The sequence below is a fragment of the Amphiura filiformis genome, chromosome 13 (assembly GCF_039555335.1).
Source record: "Amphiura filiformis chromosome 13, Afil_fr2py, whole genome shotgun sequence".
Taxonomy (NCBI): domain Eukaryota; kingdom Metazoa; phylum Echinodermata; class Ophiuroidea; order Amphilepidida; family Amphiuridae; genus Amphiura; species Amphiura filiformis.
Window position 1 is genome coordinate 65533519 of NC_092640.1, and position 23638 is coordinate 65557156.

The 23638-nt window shown below is 34.1% G+C and overlaps 1 protein-coding gene across 1 annotated transcript; it reads left to right on the plus strand.

The window, feature by feature from the left end:
- The first annotated feature begins 21780 nt into the window (after nucleotides 1-21780).
- On the plus strand, nucleotides 21781-22272 carry LOC140167847 (uncharacterized). The gene has a single exon (XM_072191138.1). The coding sequence runs from the start codon at nucleotides 21781-21783 to the stop codon at nucleotides 22270-22272; it is 492 nt and encodes a 163-aa protein (XP_072047239.1).
- The last annotated feature ends 1366 nt before the right edge of the window (nucleotides 22273-23638 follow it).

Consider the following 23638-nt stretch of genomic DNA (forward strand, 5'->3'; position numbering starts at 1 on the left):
AAACAGACTGGAATGTATTTCTGTGTTCCATGCAGAATAACTTACAAGTACAATGGTAAGAATCGTTTCATGAGGTGAAATGTGGAGAGTTCCGTTAAACGAGGCTCGTAATTCACCTATTATGCTAACTGACACTATTTTTTTAATTGTACTAATAGTATCTACTGTCGTAAACTATATGATGATTCAAGCAGCCCAATTCTATTGCAATTAAATAATATTTATGCACGGCTAGTATTTACTAACGTTTGCTCTGACTGGTTCTCACTATCTAGGGTGTATGGGTTGTAGATACAACATGTTTAAAAAAAGCACTATTTTTAAATGATTGAAAAGAAATATGAAATTGATATCTGTACGAGCGTGCCTAGTATTGAGGTTGCTATTTTAGAGGCTAGGAGGGGAATTGGAAATGCAGGTATACTTGTCATTTCAAACTCGCAGCCGCGTGTACAGTAGTGTGGTTTCTTTGATGGGATTGACGGCATGAAGCGAAGTAATAACCAAATGGGTTTAGCTTTCTAGCCTGACTTGATCTGAAAAGGATTGATTGTAATGCAGACAACCATTTTATACGACATTCTTGCCTAGAGGAAAGGAATCTCTACCAAAAATGAGAACCCGACGTCCGCTGGTAGATAGGCTGGTAGATATTATGGAGACCTGAGCGCAAGAAGATCGTAAGTCCACTTGGCCCCTCAACATGTATACACTGAAGTTACGTATAGTTTATTAGGGTTTTATAATGTTTAATACATGTTCCAGGGTGAAAACATCATGAAAGGTTGTGAAAGATTTGTTTTGGCCCCTGAACATGTATAAAACATTACCACACTAGATATTGCCTTTTAATCTGGAGCAGATTGATTCAAAATATTTGCTTCCCACATAAAAGTGCAGTATCCGATGTGTAACATACCTGTAGATACATCATGTTGACTTTGTGAGCAAACCGATTCAACAAAAATATATCCAATGACAAAAGGCAGTTGTGGGTTGAACACGGTAACTAGATGAGTGATTGGATTGAAGCCTGTAATGCTTGCGTGCGTTTATAGGGCTAGGTGAAACATCTCACATTGATATTTTTGAATAGTCTAATACAGGATGTCCTAAAAATAAGTGCAGCAAATATTTCCATTGGGCTCCGAATAAACCTATGACATTTACCTTTTCATAGCATTATGAGTTATGAAATATTTGTTTTTAGAAAAAGAATGTTTTGAAGGTAATTACCTTTGAGGACAGATTTTATCAGACGATCATGTAGCCTTAAATCAACGCAAACAATGTAAAATAATGGTACAGGTGAACGTACACTAATGGAAAGCTGTTTGCTTTTATATAACAATAATTGAATATTCACGACTCGTCTTAGCAAGTAAACCTTTGTAGTTATTTCGTGATTGTGCATACAAAAAACACTATTTGAAAGAACTTGATTCAGGTTGCTAAATCACAGAATGTGCATAACCTTTTTGCCATAATCAAACTTTTATTTATAGTAAATTGCCTGAGACTCATTCATTGCACGGTGGTACCAAATGTCACAAAGATCGTGTCCTGAGGCTTAGATACGACATTACTTAAATCGAGGATGAGGCAGCAGCAATGATGAAGCTCTTTAATATGAAATGCCTGTCAAGCTTCCAGTACATCAGATATGGAGTGATGTGTTTCGGTTAAATGTCCTGCCATAAGGCGGTACTTCTCAGTCGGCCTGTATGGTTTCTTTTCAAACAATGTTGGTACTTCCTTTCAGTTCTTACTGTCCTTTATCTTCATTTGGCACATAAAATGTAACATGATAAAATGTCCATTCTAACAAGTAAACAAACAAACTGACTAACTAGCTGAGTTCTTTAAACTATAAGAAGGATGTCAACATGGTTGATCAAGACGAAGAAATATGTACTACCATGCATAACAACGTTATCCCAGGAAATATAAGTTCATAAAAGTACTCATGACCTAAGATTCATTATATTTTATTCTTAATACGTTTTCCACACAAATAGTGCATTGCTAATGTTTTAAAAGGGAAAAGCGAACATGCTTTCAAGCATGTGATGAATATAATTACTCTGAGTATTACACGCACATTCACTACTGAATAGTTTATGTGTTTACAAGATTTATCCAAACAAAAATTACAAAGGTAAAGTCTGACTCTATCATTTTCTGCATATTTCCTTCTCTGTATTACATGATTTTTTCTAGAGAAACGCAGACTTCCTTTTCTGAAACTACAGGGTGGACATTGGGATATTAAGCTGTGGCAAACCACTTTTGCTTCATACTAGTTTGGCAATTGGCACTCTAGAAGAATTTAACTGGTGTATATACTACTGTTTTGATCGCCAGTTCATTTTACAAGTCAATCACGTTATTATAAATATGCTAATAATTTGAAATAAATAGCGCTCTGAATGTTCTCATTCTCTATAAATGTTACAAATTCTACGTGTACTAAGTAGTTGTGAACAAACAAACAAAATAAATTAAAACAACAACATTTGTGATGTGATCAAGCAAAATGCGTCTGATGCCAGGAAATGATAATTTTGAGATATAGGCAATAATAGTACAACTTTTCGCCAGCTAACAGCTGGCTATCTAATTCGGAGATCGTCTCTGTTTGCTAAAGAGATTACAGGGTAGGGGGCCTACTAGCATTGGTTTGAATTACTTTGCGGACCTTTTTATGGTGAAAATATAATGTAAGGCCTACTATTTGATTTGTAAGAAAAAGAAAGTATGTTTTGCCGTTTCAACGAATGAAAACGAGTGAGAATTTCAAGAGTTATGGTTTGAAGGAAATATGACATTAAAAGTTATATGCCAGGCCTAAATAGTTATCACAGCATATCAACGAAAGAAAATTATAGTATCCTTGTTATCAGGCGTTTTTAGATTTACATTTGCAGACCTCCTGGAGACCAACACAGCATGAGATGTGAGTGTATTGATAACAGAATGAAAATCATTTTTTATGGATGTTAAAGTCAAAGTAAAATAAAAATTCCCTTTAAAAGGAAAAGCCAGCTTCAATGCAGAAGAAGTCTTGTAATTTAGTTTGGGTGGAAGGAATTTTTAGGATCACTCTTTTTTATGACCCATCATGTTTCATGACAGTCCACCAAACCATCAATGATGAGAACATGCACACAGAAACAGCAAACCTGTCAACTCTTAAAAATATCCTATATCCTGTATCGTTTTATGGATTAAAATGATTCAAAATGTCATTATGAAATAATTGATATCTTAAACATCAGTTTTGTCTTTTGAACGGGAAAAAATTGATGCAATTTCAGGGCCTATTTTTGATATGGGTATAATTTATATAGGCCTACGTGTAGGCCTATTGAACAATATCAGTCTTTATACAGTTTATAATGTGCTATATTTTAAGTATATATTGCGAATTAATATAAAAATTAATATAAAATTAATGTGCATGTATAAGGCAAGTATAGGATGGCAGTTTTTAGCCAATTAACTAAAAACTGCAGTGTATTTCTTTATATTAATAATGAGCTTAGGGTAGCCTAAAAGGCAGAAAAGACAAAAAGACAGAACAATTTGGAGTAATTAATTAAAGAGTTGACAGGACGTTATAGGAGTTAATGTTTGGTTTGCTGTTTCTGTGTGCATGTCTCATCATTGATGGTTTGGTGGACTGTCATGAAACATGATGGATCATAAAAAGAGTTATCCTAAAATGCCTTCCACCCAAACTAATTACAAGACCTCTTCTGCATTGAAGCTGGCTTTCCCTTTTAAAGGGAATTTTTATTGGGCATTATTTTAAATCTCCTTGTGATGAATTAAACGTTAATAATAAAAAAATTAAAAACATTAGGCTAACCATCATAATGCGTGAAGACAATGATTTTGGGTAATAACTGCGAGTTCAGTTTCCAGAGGAAAGCTTTGTAGCAAATTGTTGTACAAATGGGAATGAAATGATGAAGCATCTTAAGAGATTTACATAATTATTATCATCATTTTTAACATAGTACAAACACAGCACGTATATCGCACTAAAAAGTTAGGTGCATTATGTCATCTTAAAGGATCAATTTAAAAGTACACATTTTATCATCTTGGCTATTGTAATCTTATCTTTGTATTTTACCACCGTTCATAGGTAATGCATTTTATGGTACGTCACGGTTTGCCCGCCATAACTGATTTCCTCCACGAAAGATGTCTCATCAACAAATGCTTGTACTCTAATGAGTATCTAGTACGCAAATAGCATACTGATACGACTGAACTTGAGTTTTAGCCAATGTAAGATTGAAAAAGGTTCTTGGAATTTCATTATTTTAATAATTTGTCATCTTTATTCATTCCTTTATTACCTATGTGACACAGGTTACTTTTCATACTGAGTGATATAATTATATTTGGAAACCTGAAGACAACTATTATGGCTTAGAAATTAATCCACGTGTATTTTCAATGTAATGTCGGTTATGTTGGTTCGATATTGGACGATGAGGCTTTATTGAAGAAAATATTTATTTATGAATGTACAGCTATATAGCAACAGTTTCAGTATATTTCAAAAAGCCATAGGAACCTTGATTACAAATTTGAATACACCGGTTTATTATTTTATGTGATTAATTTTCAATCTATTTGAGACTGGAAATCAGCAACGAAATGGCATAATCGCTGTCTTAGTTGCAATAATATTATATTCGGACGATACTCGACTTTCATTCAATGGACACAAATTAGTAAAGGTAGACATGAAAGGAGGTTCGATGTGACAATCACGCGAACTAGCAATAAAAGTTATACCATCCATTACCATCGCTAAACCTCTCTCATTCCAAGCTAAACATAGCGGATTCTAGTGAATTTTTGAGTGGCGTTCTTGAGCCGTCATCTATCATGTATATATCAAATTATATTCGTTCATGAAGAAGCAGTCGATTCATTTGAGTTTTCACTTATCTCCCAATAATCGTACCAGTAAATTCCATGTTTCTGCTGAGACGAGGGTAACACAAACGTGCAAGATTCATCATATTTTCTTGCTTTCTTGAAGAAACATCCATATAAGCACTTGTTTTAATCGCGCAGTATACATTTACTTTAAAGACATTTAAGTGTACCATTATTGCCCTAACGAATACGTAAGAGCAAACCTCTCTGAATTGTTTGGCATTTTGACCTTTAAGTTGCGTTTTTTGAGTGGGGCAAAGCCCTAATTGTTGTATACATGATTATATCTTATCATTTAATGAAGTTAGAGTACGAGACATCATGAGGCACTTACACGGTTTTTGCAATTTGCTAAATGCAATTCCTTCATTACAAGTAGCGAAAGTAAGTAGCTAGCTATTGAAGAGGTCACCGACACTATTTACTGAAACAGTACAGTGATGTTAAAGTAGAAAAACATGCGCTATTAGGCTGTTTGACAGAATGATTATCTGATAAACTGTGGTAAGTAATATTGATATGTAACACATTACTGCTAAATTTAAAATGGTACATCAATTATTGTCAAGTATAGCTCAATTGATAAGGCGTTCGACTTTGGTGCTAGAGGTTGCGGGTTCGAACCCTGGCGGTGCATAGTACGCTCTCGTGGAAAAAATTAAGTTAGCTTGAAATTCCCCTGGACAAGGAACTTACTGCTAATTTGTCTCGTTGTAACCCGTACGAAACTCGGGGAGCTGATCCTGGTTGCGAAGGTTATTTGTGGAATGTCTAGGGTGTGCGCTCGTGAAGCAGCAAAGACCCTGAATTGTTGTTTAATGGTTTATGGAATGATGTGAGGCCATAGTGGTCAGCAACAACCTGTAATGTGTGCTGAGGCTTGTGGATCAACGTCTAGGCGTTGTGTCTGTGCGTAGCGCACTATAAATCACTGCGCTTTTTTTAATTGTGACCTGAAAGACGAGTGAGTAGGAATATTCGACTGCAGCTTGATACGGGTTATCATTGGGACCCCATGTGCCTCTTAGTGAGCAATTAAAGCAAAATTTATCAGAGGGATCGCTTGCTTCATTAGTGGTATTAATCAATAAGACAAACGCTTTTAAAAGAAGTCGACATATTAAAAGGTCTCCTTCTGGGGCAAATTTTGTAAGTAACTATGAAGTTGGTATGTTGAAACATAAAATCCTACGAACGTGCGATTAGCAAATAAAAGGAATAAAAAGAGGATGCATTTACGATTAGCTTAAGTCATTTTGGGTATAAATACGAGCATCCCAACAAACACAAAACGTTTTCGACATCATTCGCAAAAGGTTGTCAGAAAATGTTTAAATGTCGGGTTATATAAAGGGTATATTAAGAGTATAAAACGTTTTCATAACCTTAAAAAACATTTTTGATAATCTACTGCTCAGCAAATAAAAATGTTTTACAGAAAACGTTTAAATGTCGGGTTATATAAAGGGTACAAAAACGTTTTAATAACATTCCAAAAACATTCTTGAGAACTGGATACAAAACATTCTAAACAGAATGTTATTTTGGGGTTGAAAAAATATTTTTCGAAAAATGTTTGCCCAAAATATTTTCAATAACGTTTTAAAAACGTTTTCATAACCTTTATATAACCCGACATTTAAATGTTATTAAAAGGTTTTGAAAAAAACATTTTAAGAACATTTCTGTATTTCCTGGGTTCAAATATTTTAACATAATGTTATTTAAGTATTGACACAATATTTGGCAAAATGTTTGCAAAAATAGTTTACAATAACATTTTTTGAAAACATTTAAAAATATTGTTGTAGTGTGTTTTCATACAAAACGTTTTAAAACGTTATCATGACCTTTATATAACCCGACATTTTAATGTTATTAAAACGTTTTTACCTAAACCAAAAGACAAAATATAACTTATTTTAAACGTTTTTAAAACGTTTTTGTGTTTGCTGGGATAAGAGTGTGGCAGATAAAAACCTGAGGGGTTGGTTCAACTTTCGTAAGGCGAATGATGAAGAAATATTATCTTTATGTGTCTATGATACATTTTTGTTGCATATGCGTCTTAAGCTTTGTCCACATTATTGCTCATAGCTTTGTTCGAAACATGTGAAAATTTAAACAAACCAGCCACGGATACGCTATAAACTAGTGCTTGTGACGTAATAAAATCAATAATATAAATCACAAAGTTAAATACTAATATGTAAAGTTAAATATTTATAGTAAGTTTGTGACATATTTTCCTTTGATCTTTTTATATGAACCTAGCATCAATTTTGGCGCTATATCAAACAGACCAGACGATCAGTGTTATTGATCTAATTGTAATGGCGGGATAACTGTGCTACGGTGTTAAAGGTGTGTGATATGCTCGAGGGTGATGTTATTTTCAGTAACGACTGACTGACAACATTGTATTTTGTATGTTTTTATGCTTATGTCATCCATTGAAATAACCTAGAAATATTGCAGAAGACACACCACCTATTACTTACAACTTAAACATTTGAAATTATTTAATTATAAATTTTAAACTATCTGGAGCAATCTACAGTGTTTTAGTAAATATACAGTAGTCTGTAGTAAACATAGATTGGTCGTATTGACAGGCTGTATTAGCCACTTTATACATCGACCAAATACTTTTGTGTTGGAAATATACGAATGGATTAAAATTGCTCGTAGTGGAAGTGACAGTACGCACATTGTATAGCGCCCCTTAAGGGCTGGGGGATGAACGTTTGGACAGTATTTATTTTGGGACATCAGAGCACATCAGACATATCGAATTGCATTCTGAATACGAAGAATGTCATTCTGATATCAAATAATTTTGATTTTTGAAATTCGCAATTTAATACACATTTTATGGCAAATCATTAAAATTGATATTTTTGATATTTAACAGTACTTGAAGTAAACTTTAGAAATCTGATCATATATACTTAAAGTGTATGTAGGTGGGATGAAAAGCCGACGATCAATTGAAAATTTTGACCTTTCGTATTGAAGATATGGATTTTTTTTTTCCCAAAACACCAAAAAAATTAGGTCTTATTTGTATAAAAATATATATATTTAATATGAGAGGTCATAATTTTTAATTTATCGTCAGTATTTGTTCTTTTCTACATACACTTTAAGAATATAACATTATATTTATATAATTTACTTCGAGGACTGTTATATATCAAAAATTAGAAAAATATCAAATTTTATATCAAAAATTAGAAAAAAATTATTTGATATCAGAAAGACATGCTTCGTATTCAGAATGCAATTCGATAGGTCTGAGGTGCTCTCATGTCCCACAAAAAATACTGTCAAAACGCAATAAATGCTCATTTTAGATCCCTTAACCACATTGGGCATTTTGCACATCCGAATTGCTAAGAGTTACAGTTGATAGACCGGAAATAACAACAGACATTCATCAATAACTTGTCGTCCTAAAGTAAACGTGTATTATCAGGAGAGCTCAGCCTTAAAAATGGGAAAGTCATTCAACTTTCTTCACAAATAGTACGTACAAAGAGATGTTCAATAGCCTTGAGCATAAGTGATCAAACATCTTCATCTATTCCATGCCAAACAACTGACACATTCCGGTCAATAGACTATTTTTCTCTTTATCTTCATCATTTTCGGGACCTTTGGCCAGGCTACTTTTTTATCATCTTTCAGCTTTATACATTACCATGAAATTCATTGTTAAGTTCTTAGTTTTACCAATGATATCTCAAAGATATGAGAAATTAGTTTATTTAAAAGATAATTTGAAAGAAATATCATAGTATTTAACATCATTATTCTGTCACGGATACACTCTCACGAAATCCTGGTAAACATCTAAACCGTCTGATTGCCGCGGTATTTGTATTATAGGAAAAATTTCATTAAAGCAAAATGGCTACAGTGTTGCACTAACTAGTCCTACTGCAAAGTACGTAAGATTATTACTGTTTTTTCTAGCATTTAGAGAGTTTCTGAGTGTTTTCTGTTACTGTTACTTTCGAGCTTACTAGTAAACATCTAAAAAAGTAACTAACCCCCCTTAAATAATGGCCATTATTCAAAAAGGGGCTATTGTATTGCACATATGTAAAATGCGTTGGAAGCAGAATTTATTGTATTGACACCTCATTTGATACAATAGCCCAGAAACAATAAAACACCGGTCAATTTAATGTAGCGAGGTCCAGATTTGAAAGTTGCACTTACATACACATTTTTACAATACAAAAACATTCAGATATCATTACACAGATTTCCTTTTATTGCACTGAATGCAAAATCAATAGAATTCACTGCAACTTTCAAATCTTGGGCTACATTGATTTAAATGTACGCTGTGACGTCAACATTTAGTCAATTGCTACAAATGAGGTGTCAAAATGTGCAGAAATCAATTCTGCTTCCAACGCATTTTACAGATTTGTAATACAATTACCCGTTTTTGAATAATGGTCATTATTTCAGGGGGTCGGTTACTTTTTTTTAGATGTTTACTTTATAAGATGAATTAAAAAGCCCCTAAAAGTTGTAGGATTTTTTAAATTTGGCACTGATCAAATCTGGACTAGCTTTTAGCATACTATTTTGGACACATAAACGAAAGGTTCCACTTATTCGCTAAATCTATAACGATCCTGTGCTTGGGACCGGTAAACTTGTGTCACATGCAAAATTTACGAGGCATCGCATTAGATTATGAACATTAAGAAGTATAGAATAAATCTTAGAAATGAAATACGGCTTTTATTAAGGAAAACAAACGCCACAAGCAGAGTGATATAACGTTCTATTTTCCATTCGCCGATTGTTACAAGTTCTCTGTTTCGTACCAATATTGAGTTAATCTGACTTGTGCGCTGTTACGATGCGTAAAATGTAATACCACTCGCTGCTTAACTGGTAAACTTGCAAACTGGCCTACTCTCTATAGTATGCGATCATATTGTTAAAGAAAGGGTATTTAGGGAACAAACCAAAAGATCGACGACGTCCTATAAACGTAACTAGTTTCGTTTCTCAGCCGACCCCCTACCTCCCTGCCAGAAACGTAATAATGAAATGTTGAAAAAGTTGACATAATAAAAAATGACACATTCTTCAGACCGATGTTTTTGTACAAACGTAATCGAGTATTTTTACCCCCCCCCCTAAACGAAACTAGTTTCGTTTATAGGACGTCATCGATCTTTTGGTTTGTTCCCTTACCCACACTTAATTCGCCGTAATGAGAGGTTTATATGTTTATGGTGTGTTTTGATTTTTACAACCAGTAATATTGATAATAATGCTTTCTTATATTTCAGTAATTTGCCAAACCAGAAAATTATTATAAATAAAATTATTTGTTTTTGTATTTTGTAAATCGGAAACATGAAAGCTATTACAATTTTACATTCTATAAAATATGTATAGATTTATTCAAAACGTGTAGGGGAACTTATAAATCGTGGACCCTATATCTGACGAATAGAGCGAAGTTATTGATTTGTTTTTCCTGCGCAGATCTGCTTCTGTTACAATAGGTTATGAAGTAACCTTTTATAGGTGTATTGTAAAATGTCCTTATCGAAAATAAATCATGATAAGCAAATATATATGTTATAAATTTATATTATAAATCGACATATGTGACCGTACACCACGAATGAGCCGTAAATGTCCTCAATTGTATTCTGAGTTAAAGTGTAAAATGGGCATGAAGGTCATATTCATAGGTATTTCAATTTGGTGCTACGTGTATCTCATTAAATGAGGTACACGTAGCACCAAATTGAGGTACCTATGAATACGACCTTCATGCCCATTTTTTACACTGTAACTCAGAATACAATTGAGGACATTTAACTCATTCGTGGTGATACGGTCACATATATAATCTAGAATAATAATAGATAGATTTAGGAAAAAACTATCCTACGGTGCGGAAACGGAAATATATGATAATACCATTACCATGATTACAAAACGACAGACTAGGGGTGAACAGGAGTATTGACATAGTATTATTTGTCAATATAACTATTGACGCTAGCGTCGTAACTGATTTAAGGGTTTCATTCAAAAACGGAAAGAATCATTTAAAGAATTAACAGCACACCTGGAGTTACACAGGCTCAGCATTGTATGGCATAACATATTCCATGATAATAAAAGTGTCCAACTCGCCAAGTTCTTAACCATTTCAAAGAATAGTGTGATATGTAAGGACAAGGTTCCCTGCCCAAATCCTAGTATAAACATTTAGCAATTGTTGGTATTTAGTTCCTGCATAAACCATGTTAGACCTTTTAAACAAAATATTTCCTAATAAACTGCTTTGTAGCAACATTATGGTAAAAACAAAATGCAGTTTAATTCGCTTGTCGAATGAAAACACAGTTATCCATGCGGCTGAAATCGCCTTCCGTAGTGAAATCGTGATAGTTTCACTATTTTCCCGGTGGCTGGAATCGCCTTCCGTAGTGAAGTCACGTGATAGTTTCGCGGGCAGGACTTCAGCACGGGTTGTCGCTATTTGGATTCATTCTTTGTCGGTCAAGCATTCAGAGCGGGCGTAACATTTTTTCTCTCTCTAATTATCATGTTTATTGGATAACGAAGAGGCCGTATTAAATCAGCAAGCTTATACAATACAGCTTTCTTCACATGGAATAAACTGTGACGGCGAAAGATAATCAAGATGTTGTCTGCATAAATTTTTGTAAATTACTCGATTCAAGTAGGCCTATATTGAGGAGGCCAGGCGTTACGAGACCTTTTAATGCTGGAACATAATGGCAACGACCGATGACTAACAACAGGTGATAAATCGGTGAGATATTTGCTTTCATCAATAAATTTATTAAACTTTGCCGTTAATCAGTTTTATTAGCAGTGAATAATTGGGTTCTAGCCCACCTTTAGAAAATAGCCATGGAGAATAGATCCAGATAACTACTTTATTATTCTAAAATACAGGTTGCATTTCAATCTAACGTTATAATCTTGCTGTATTTCAGCTCGGAGGCCATGGGTAGAAAACCTGGGTTAATTTTCTAAATAACAATACAAATAGGCCTACGTAATCTAATCATGACTTCAGGGACGCGACCTCTATGGTCATCATGTTATGCACCATGTTCATTGAAGCAGAATTGAATAGATGCGTGTATGTCACATCAGAAAGTAATACAATAGAAATTAGAACCTCATGAATGCGTAACCAATCTTTACACGCTACGTAATAAACTCGTAGCCGATGGAGCATGAACAGTGATCACTCTTATAACGTGTTATCACAATTATTGGTACTCATGAATACTAAAGATTGATGAATCATGCGGGTGGCCATTTCTATAACATATCATGATGGGTTGTCACAGTTATACGTATGGATGTTTATGAATCCCATACTGGTGAGGTTAAAAAATCATGTTCAAAATTTCTGTTCGGAATTGAAAAATTTCTCTGAGGATATAGGCCTAAGGGCTATTTTATTTAGCGAATTTTATTATCAATTTCAAACAGTTTAGCGCAAAATTTTTTATTGTGGAAGCCATGCGTGTTTCCGTCTTGGCGAATAACAAAACTAAATAAAAATGTAATTTGATATTCTTCGGCATCAACTAGAATTTGTTTTCATCACAGATTTGGCAGGTTAAAGGTTGTCTGAAAGTGAAAGTGGTATAAATTAATAAAGGAGTTGGAGTGTAGAATATATAATGAGGTTCATAATATACATACATGTATATGACATACAGTATTCAGTGTAGGCTATAAAGTTGCAGACAGGATTTGCTTCCCTTTTCTTCTGTCTTTGAATTGCAGGTCGTATGGATTCTACGAGACGGGGGATAGAAGGAAGGACGATAGAAGAAAGAACGGGAACTTCTATATGGGGAGAATTATAGTATGTAGGCCTACAACAAGCTAACTATATTTAGTACAGGCAAAGATAACAAAGGATCTACTACATCTTCATTAAAATACAGTGTTTTTCTCAAATTGAGTATTATTGCATCTCGAATATTAACATATTATACAGTGCTTCGGGCTAGTAAAAATAGCATCAGCAATTATGGAACTGAATTCTAACATGGCTATGGATGGGTATTGGCAGTGAGCAATAGACGAAGATCAGCTCATAGCTTGATGGAAAGGTCAACACTTTAATATCAAGTTGGTATCAGTGGAAGGAGCTTATACAATTCTTTGGCAATCTATCCAGGTTAAACAATTCAGGAAGCATAGTAAGGATACAGTTGGAGGGAATGGAAGAATAATTTTGGTGCCATCAATGGATCATTCAATTAATAAAATTCCATACATTAAGCGCTCGGCTGACCCGAAAGCAAGTAGGTGAAATTAGCGAGTTTTATCTCGGTAGCAGCTAACCAAATATGTTATTGCATGAATTATCTTTGATATATTGGTACAAACAAGGGTCATTCCACATCGAACAACTTGACTTTGGCGAGTTGGACAAATAGCGACAAGCGTTATGGCAGAAAACACTGGGATTGGAATATTACTCATCAAATCAGACGTTATGCGCAAATATTGATGCCTTGCCATTTGTGTATTTTGGATCTGTGTATCCATAAAGGGTGAAGTACTAGCAACCTCTCCCCTTACTTCTTTATCGCATGGTCATTTTTAATAATAGCGTGCAAGTGGCTTCTTGGTGACGGGCCCACGGATGTTTCTTCTGCTTTTATCGAAAAACCCGGTGGTTTTCTCTTTAACTCTATGGCATATGTTCATGTACATTGATTTTATGATGATATTGCTATAATTTTGTTTCAATATTACCTGCTTTATATAGTTTTGGTGTGCTTATCATGCTTTCTGTAGTTTGATGTTATTTTGATATGTAAATTTGAATTTGAATTATCATCTTTGATGTACTTATAATTTGTTGTATAATTTGGTATTTAGGGCATGCCTTGCAAGCGCTTAGCGACTTCTGTTTTAGCGCTTCATAAATGTTTCTTTATTATTACCGTACTGACGCGAGTATAGTCCCACCTTCGAGTAAAGTCCCACCCCAAATTTTCGAAAAATTTCAGAAATTTAAAAAAAAAAAAAAAAATTTTTTTTTTTTTTTACAAGTTATTTATTTTTCGGCTTTAGAGTGTCCCAGGACCTAGACCTAAATGCTAGGATCATTCATGGTTGACCTAAAAAAAAAAAAAAAAAAAAAAAAAATTTCAAGATATTTTGTATTTTTAATATGAAAATTGATACTTGGTATTCATGTCATAATCTATTAATGATTTCAAAATGCATTCAAATTCAATGCATTTTGAAATCATTAATAGACCATGACATGAATACAAATTATCAATTTTCATATTAAAATACAAAATATCTTGAATTTTTTTTTTTTTTTTTTTTTAGGTCAACCATGAATGATCCTAGCATTTAGGTCTAGGTCTAGGGACATTACAAAACTCGAAAAAAAAAAACTTTAAAAAAAAAAAAAATTTTTTTTTTTAATTCGAGTATAGTCCCACCCCCCAATTTTGAAAAATGTTCACCCAAAAACGGGGTGGGACTATACTCGCGTCAGTACTATATATTATTGACGGGGTTCAGATGAATAAAACAAAAAAGATGAATTATGTTTACCTTTTGGGAAATTTAACAAATTTGAGGCAAATATTTTCTTACCTGTATCTACCAAACGAAGACCAGATCTCTTCATGGTCATTAAGTTAAACAATTTTATAGTATTACAGGTCTTTCTTAATGGTATCTATCAAAAAGGGCTATTATATATAGACTTAGGTTTGGCACTTAGAGGCAGCATAAAAGTCATAGTAACATATTACATATATATAGTTAATGGCTAAATGTAGTAGAGCGATTTTACACAACAAATGGAAGGTAAATAGTTTGCTTAGTTGGATCTATCAAATTAAGTCCAAAATTCATCCTTATTATCAAGTTATGGTATTTTATGCTCTTATTGTACCTATCAAACAAAGAACAGAAATCTTCACCGCAAGTTGGTAAGACAGAGTTGTGGTTTTAAATTGTGTCTATTAAATGAAGACAAATTAAATTTTTTGCATAATGCATATTGCATGGCTTCTTGCTTTTTTGATCTCGAAATTAATGTTGCATTTATGTTGTGCAATATGTACTATGTGCATTGTTTGCTATTTTGCGTGGTTTATAATGTATATTTCACAGTTAATTGCATCTTGATTAATCATGTCCATTTAGGCTTACGCTGTGCAATATTTTGATTGTCTTTTTAAACTGGCTTTAATATATTTGCTCGAACTCTTTGTATGTTCTAAATATTGTAAACTCAAATAGTCTTCTCATTTTTTACAAATGTATGTGGATTTAATACCATGTTTTGTAAAGCGCCTTGAGTTCTTTTGATGTAATTGCGCTATATAAGAAATAAATATTATTTATTAATCAAATTACGGTATGATCTTCTACGGTGTATTTACGTCAGAATGTTAAATAGGGTCACCTAGTTGACCCCAGAGACAAAAGGAAATTCACCTTAGTGGGCAGGAAACATGTATGGGCATTTGTCAAAAGATGTGAAGTCGACAGTGGCATATAGGGCCTACATTTGAACATCACATGTAGGCCTTGAGGGATGAAAAATCAAATAATTCCAATAATGAACTAGGCTAATAATCATGCGGCATGTTTGCTTTGTTTGGCATTGGGTTTTCTCATACGTAAATCTACCCAAAAGATAAGAAGAATTAGCCAATAACAAATTATTCAGATATTCTTTTGTTGGGTTATTCCAATCTAGGCAAATATAACAATGGCTATGAGAAGTCGACAGTGACATATGTAAGGCCTACATGTGAACATCACATGTAGGCTCTGAGAGATGAAAATTCCAATAATTCCAATAATGAAGTAATTATCATGGGGTTTGTTTGCTTTGTTTGGCATTGGGTTTTCGCATACGTAAATCTACCCAAAAGATAGGAAGAATTAGCCAATAAACAAATTATTCAGGTATTCATTTCCAACAGTACGAATGCTCATGTCGGTTGATCCAGTGTCATGTCGTCAACCTAGTTAAAGCCTAAACCTTTTATCACCTAGTAGTATTTATTGCACTTACCTGTCAGACTTTTGGGTATTCCAAATATAACATGGCTAATGCATTGGTTGAATGAACCGTCAATCATTTTCTTCACCGCAAAGCACGGCGGAGGAGTAGATGACATGAAAAGCATAAACTGCAAACAGAGGGGCGGGGAGTCTGGCAAGTTCCTTGACTTGTCCAGGAACTTGGTTGGCAGTTTTTTGGATCATTTTCTAAAATGATCAATTTAATGTACATAATTATACATATATTACATTAATAAATTCTATTTAGTCTTTCCAATCTTCGGGGGTATTTGCCTACTAGAAGATTTGGCGTTGGTTTCTACTGATGCCCACCATGTAATATAAATATGAATATAATATGAAAATGAGAAAGGGGTCAGCCATTTAATTTCTTTTGATATATGTAAGTCCGCGGCTTTTTATATTGTCATCGTTAGATGCAGTCTTTATATTCTATCCATTGTTAGATGGAGTCTTTATATTTTCTCTATCGTTAGATAGTGTATTCCCGGTTAAGGGAACTTTTGGTTTATAGGCGCAACTGGCTTTCGAAGTAATTGTTTGGGAGGCTCGGTCGGGTAATTACCGCGAGCGAAAAAGTTGACCATAAATCAATAAATATTAGCTGGCTGATTCAATGAATTTTCTCAAAGCATTGCACGAATAAATTATGCGTTCTTTCTGAATGACTGACAAGAGGTCCAAAATTGGTGTGAGGGTTTCTTTATTTCAGTGTCGTGGATAATGACTGATTACATGAAAAAGCAAACTAACAAACATTATTGAAATAACGTGTCCAATCAAGGTTTCGTCATTGTCGATACTTTTTGTTTGTATATACGATATTATTGAATATGTAGATTACAATGCACTAATATGTAATGCATTTGGTTAATACAGGGTGTCCCAGAAAAAAATACCAAGCGAATGAATTTGGACATAAGTCGAGAAATAGACATCAGAATCCAAAAAAACTAAAAATCAGCATGTAGCCCATCTTATTCTGCATCTTATACGCTAATTTTACTGGATTCGTTTTTACTAATTGCAAAGAAATAAGCGATTACATAACGCACGCGTCAATTCACTTCATTCCAAGTTTAAAAGAAAGATCATTCAAAACAATGCGCACTAGTTGTTAACTGTCAATGGGCTTCATATTTTGTACCGTGAACTCCTTTTCGTTCTTTTTAAATAATCTGTTCAAATAATCTGATTCTTGCAAAACATTTGATAGGTTTTGTTCAAATTTTCGTTAATGTTGATATTAATGTTGCATAAAGAATTATTGCATAAAGAATTTCATCTGGTTAAAAAATTCTCACACACATTAATGTTTTTGGAATATTTCAAGAAATTGTAATGCAAAGTTTAAATCTTTTAAAACTTCAACATTAATGTTGCATGGTATCAAAAATCACACATAAAGCTGTAAGCACTTGTTTATTATCATTCTTGGCTCAACTGTTCTTTGGAAAGTTAAAATATAACATATTTGCACGACCTAAAGAATTAAAGTTGAAAACCTTCCAATTGCAGAAATCAAAGTTTTCTCGGACACACTGTTATTCATCTTCGGTGAATGCATGAATAACATAACACCGTTAGATTATAAAATAAATAATGTGGACTAAATATAATGAGATACACAAACTTGGAATGAACTGCATCGTAGATCTTTGTAATTTGAACTCTCTTCCTAATAATATCAGACTTGAAAACATTTAGATTTTATCCGCGAGTGACGCTGGATGTTCAGGAGTTACAGTGAGCATTTTTGAGTTCTATTATAGCCAATAATTGAATTATTCCTAATTAAATAATAGAGTTTAGATGACTGAAGACTTTTTGTTCGATAAAAAGTCAGAAGCAGTAATTATAACTTATTTGGTTATTATTAAAGCGTGGCAGCTCAGTGTATGATTGTTTATTCTCTATTATGTTGTAGTTTGTATTTTTGTTGTGGAAAATCATTGCATAAGTAAATTGATTAAGCCCATGCCATATTGAATGAGATATTATTCAAATAATTGCACCAAGTTCAGACCCAAAAGCAACAGATCATACAAAGTTTATTAATTACACACTCAATACTCGGAGATTCAAACACTATACCGACTCCAACTTGCACTTTACTTAATGCCATGGCAAAATCTGCCATCTTGTTTTGTCGTCCATGGATGCCGCTTAATGTACCACAGGCATGTATCAGTAAGAGCCCAAAATCGAACGATAACTTGCTTCTTTTAGATTTAGAGTTTCACAGTTTTACACATTCATTGCTTAGTACGCGTTTTCGACACAACACGTTACACGCAGAATCGACGTTTGCTGGGCGCAAAGCGAAATAATTTTTGATTGTATCAATCAATCAACGTATCCAACAATGCATGTACATTATAAATACAGTGTAATACAAAATATATAAACATCTCAAAAAAAGTAACAAACCCCCCTTAAATAATGACCATTATTCAAAAATGGGCGATTGTATTACAAATCTGTAAAATGCGTTGGAAGCAGAATTTATTTCCATGTACCGCCCAGGCCTATTAGTGGTATGTAACCATTAGTGCATTGAATAGTAATCAAATAAAATAATACATCGATCTTTTCGGATTCGGATGAATCACTTTTGTTTTGTATCTCTACAACGTAAAAATAAAATCATATCGCTCCCAAATCTAAACAATACCTTAAAGCTATGACGCAGAAAGTTAAACAATTACTCAAAGCTTATTAACATGAGAGCTTTCGGAATGTATCACTATTCCTTGTTCACTCGGTTGATGGACTGGTGAATGATGCTTGCTACTGGTCAGAAACCATCGGACCGTGACGTGAGTCACGTATCTGGCACTGACGCAGTAGAGAGTTGTAAGCTCCATAAAGTCTATGGCGTCCCTGATCCCAGTTCATGTCACTTTTATTAGTCCTGATGTGTATGTACTCCTTTACGCCCCTCCGGAACCAGTCCGTTTCTCTATCGAGGATTTTAGCCCCGTTTCAATCAACTGTATGACCTGCTTTCTGATGGTCTCCCACAGGCGAGGTGGTAGTGCTGGGTCTGTGGTGTTTAGCGATCGGGTGTTCAACTGACGGGCTGTCTCACCGACATACGCAGAGTCACAGTCTTGGCAACTAACCCGGTAAACAGTTCCACAGCATTTACCGGGAGGAACTTTATCCTTAAAGCTAAATGTTGTAAATTTGCGACAGATTTAGTCAACACAAAAACACAATTTTATGACTTATCATAGGAAAGCGAACTAATTTGCAAATCATCGAAGACATGAATATGCCCTGATAACGGCAATCAGTGTCACACGTTATTGTTTAGGAATTAATCAAATTAGAAATATATACTTACCGAAACGCTAAGTTGGTAAATCCAACGGTTGTTGTTTTAAACCTTAGGTGTATAATGTTCAAAATTTGCTAAATTTGATAAATCATTGGCCATGTTGATAGGCTTACTGCCATCGGCGTTTTAACAAATTCAAAGGTACTTTAGAGGAAACATAATTATTCATTAACCTTTGAAGTTTTTCAATAATACAGCTTCTACCTTTGTTAACAATACAATGTTTATTGTTATTATGACTATTTGAACCTGTTGAAAAATATGTTTGGGGTTCTATATCAATCGATGATAAAGAACATCAATTATGCTAATATCAAGTAATGAACACAATTTAAAACGTATCACACCTTTCCAGCAACAATTATGACTTTAATATAATCAGAACTATTCTATTATTAATTCAACCATGGAACATAGAAGATGATTTTATATACATATTCTTAGCGAGTGTTGTTTTAACATAGAGCTATGCTAAGTCAATGTACCATTAACAAGCTACGTTATATGACATTGAATATCATGTGCTAGCAATATTACATATATTTCATCTTAATGAAAACACGTTTAGCAGGTAACACTTACAGATTTCTGTCACTGATCGTGACTTTTAGAATTTACAGATTCAAATGTCTTTTTTTATATTTAGGTGAATAATACACAAGTAAAACAACAGTGTTTCTAATCAATTTGTATGCACTTTTTGACTCTCTTTGGTCTAAACATCTCAAAATAAGTAATTACCCCCTTAAATATTGGCCATTATCATGTTTATTCAACAACGGACTATTGCATTACAAATCTGTAAAATGCGTTAGAAGCAAAATTTATTTCTGCGTATTATAACACCTCATTTGATAAAAAAACAAAACACCGGTCACTTTAATGTAGTGAGGTCCAAATTTTAAAGTTGCACTTACAACAAAACAAAAACACTCAGATATCATTACACAGATTTCCTTCCATTATACTGAATACAAATTACTGCAAGTTTCTAATCTTGGGTTACATTGATATAAATGTACACTGCGGCGTAAATTGTTTGCTACAAATGAGGTGTCAAAATGTGCAGACCTACATTCTGCCTTCAACGCATTTTACAAATGTGTAATGCAATAGACCGTTTTTTGAATAATTACAATTGTTTAAAGGGGGGTAATTACTTTTTAAAAAAAAATATTTATGTCCAATTAGCATATCTAGGCGTTAACAGCTAAAATCTAGGAGATAACGCTGACGAAACTTGTTCAAATGACATGGTGAAGGGGGTCGCCATTGACAGCTGGTCGGAGCATTCTTTTACATGAATGGCATGCTTAACCAACAATTTTCAATTCAAGAAATTCAATTCAAGAAACATTTATTTCACAACTGCAAAAATACATAGTATAAATGACAACTGCCATAATTTTCAAACCAATCAGGCTGATCGAAACCGCCTGTAACGAGGTCTTTTTTTATCATGGACCATTCTGCCCCGTTTTACCAGATGAGCCACGGGGAGAACAAAATTAGCCTTTTCGGCCCAGCAGGGAATTAACCAGGGACCTTTGCTTCTTCTGAGTAACAATACCCAGATTGTAGAGATTTTATGCTCCTTAACTTGATGATATGACAAAATTTCAGACAAGAATTCGTCTAATATTTCTCATTCACCGTGAGATGATTCTCAATCGGGTTAATGCTTGAATACATTTTGCTCCCACATAGTTATACTTAACTTGTACTCAACTGTTGGATAAAATCTTTGGTGTTATTTTCAATGGAATATGTTGTCCAACAGTTGTATTGTTCATAGTTGAACTAGTGTTACGTCAGAATATCCAACGTTTTATCAGAGTAGACACCAATCTAGCTATATCCTTATATACAGAATAGCAAATCTGAACATGTTCGATTCAGAGGATGATTTAAGGAAGCCCCATCATGCACTGCAAAAGTGTTATCACTAGAGTTTCAACTGCCACTTTACTTTTCGAATCCCATTGAACTCTGTGCGAAACATGTTGTTAAAGGTATCCTTCAATAATATGGTTATCCAACTTATTTTGTACCTGCTCATAAATTGGTATAAAATTGTAACTATTACTGTTCCATACACCAATCCAATGGCTTTTTAAAATATAATGGAATTGTAGCTATAAAGCTGTAGATTCATTAATATATGGTTGAAACATATAAGATCATGTATAGACTTTCTACCAACATTCACCAACCTGCGGAACTGGGGTAAGCGAGTCAACGCTAAATGCAAACTGTGCAATAATACTCAAACTCTTCTCCATGTACTCAACAATTGCCAGACTGTTTTGCAACAAGGTCGCTATACATGGAGGCACAACAGTATATTAACTCATATGTTGAACTCTTTTAAAGTACTTGTAGGAAATGCTAAGGACAGTATTGATATATATGCCGATTTGCCTGGATGTACCATCACTGGAGGAACACTACCACCAAATATCCTCCCTACCGCCCAAAGACCAGATATCATCATTATCAACAATACCAAAAAGTCTGTCCATGTCATTGAACTTACGGTGCCTTTCGAAACCAATATCCAGAAAGCCCATGACACAAAAATGTCTCGTTATGAAAACCTTCATTCTGACATCAAACAAGAAGGTTTCAAATGTCATCTGAACTGTATCGAAATAGGGTCCCGAGGACTGGTGACGGCTGATAACACAGAGAGGTTGAGTGAGGTATTCAGATTTATCGGTGGTAGATCCAATAGCAGTAAGACTCTTGCTAAAGATCTGAGCAAACTGGCCGTCATCTGTAGTTACTCCATCTGGAACGCGCGCAATGAACCTAATTGGGATTCTGCACCGTATCTGAAGGTCTGATTCAGCCTCCCATTCTGCTGTCACCATCCTGCTTCCTGGTCTCTGATTTCCATTTTGATGTATTTTAATGTTTTAAGAGTGCAATATTTTGGTGTATATTGAACATGTTGAACTGTAATGTGTATTGTCTCCCCTGCCTGTCTGCCGCTCCATGTGGAGTTTGGTAGCGTGTCCTGGGGTAAATGTATTTTCTTTATTTTTGTGTGTTATTTTTGAATAAAGAATGATTGAATCATCGTTCTACAATGAAGCCGTATCGTCGAATATAGAATAGACAACATGACATTGAAGATACACGTGGATTCAATTTTAAGCTTTAATAATATCACTCAGTAATGACAAATATTATGTCACATAGGTAATGAAGAAAAGAATAAAGATGACAAATTATATTAATGATGAAATTCCAAGAAGCTTTTTCAATTTTACATTCTAAAGATTACGCATGTGATGCGACTGTATTATAGAGAGCTACGATTTCTTATGTTTCGTCTCGCGGGATTTCAATCGTATCAGTGTGCTAACACGTACTAGATACTTATTGGAATATAAACATTGGTTGATGAGACATCTTACGTGAAGGAAATTGATAATGCTCTACTATAGAGGGCATCAACTTTTTTGGCTTGCCAAATAATTCAGCCCCTCCCCTCCAATGTCACATATCCCCGGGGCACAAAATGACTGCGCAACCCCTTACGAAAGTGTTGCATTTTATTATTTCCTAATTTCTGGAGTCCTCATAAAGCTATACTTTAAAGTTATCGAAATCGAAAATAATGTATCTGTACACGTTTAAGCAAATGGCACCAAGATTAGATCAACTTTGGCATTTGCAGAAAAGGTATTTGAAACAATCATCAATTTGAAATAGATTCATGACTCATATTGATTACGCTTGCCCGCAGCAAATGTATTGAAATTGGACGATTTCGGGTTCAAACTGTGGATGGTCAGTGAATTGTTTTCATTGGTTGTCGTGTATGTATATTGACACATGCGTTTAAACACACATTTCTCATCATGTGTGTTTTTCAAAAAGTCATTTGAAAGATCGATTTAAGACTTCATTATAAACCAAATTAATTAGTGGTAGGTCCTATTTGTGCAATGTTTTGCGCGCTCCTCGTGCACTTGTTTCAAGAATGGTGGCGCACTTATGTATACTTAGCCCTGGCACCACAACTCCTAGCTACGCCAGTACATAACGATGTAATACAATGATTCGCGAGAAAGAATTTACCTGGAAATATAGTTTAACAATTAAAATATGACTGACGCTGCTTATCTCAGATATTAAATCCTGACTATAAAACTTATAGAAATAATGATACTTTGATATAAGGACCTATCCCACTTTTTCTAC

What these genes read in the sequence shown, in the direction of transcription:
- LOC140167847 (XM_072191138.1), top strand. Translation starts at nt 21,781, where the DNA reads ATGTTGAACTCTTTTAAAGTACTTGTAGGAAATGCTAAGGACAGTATT.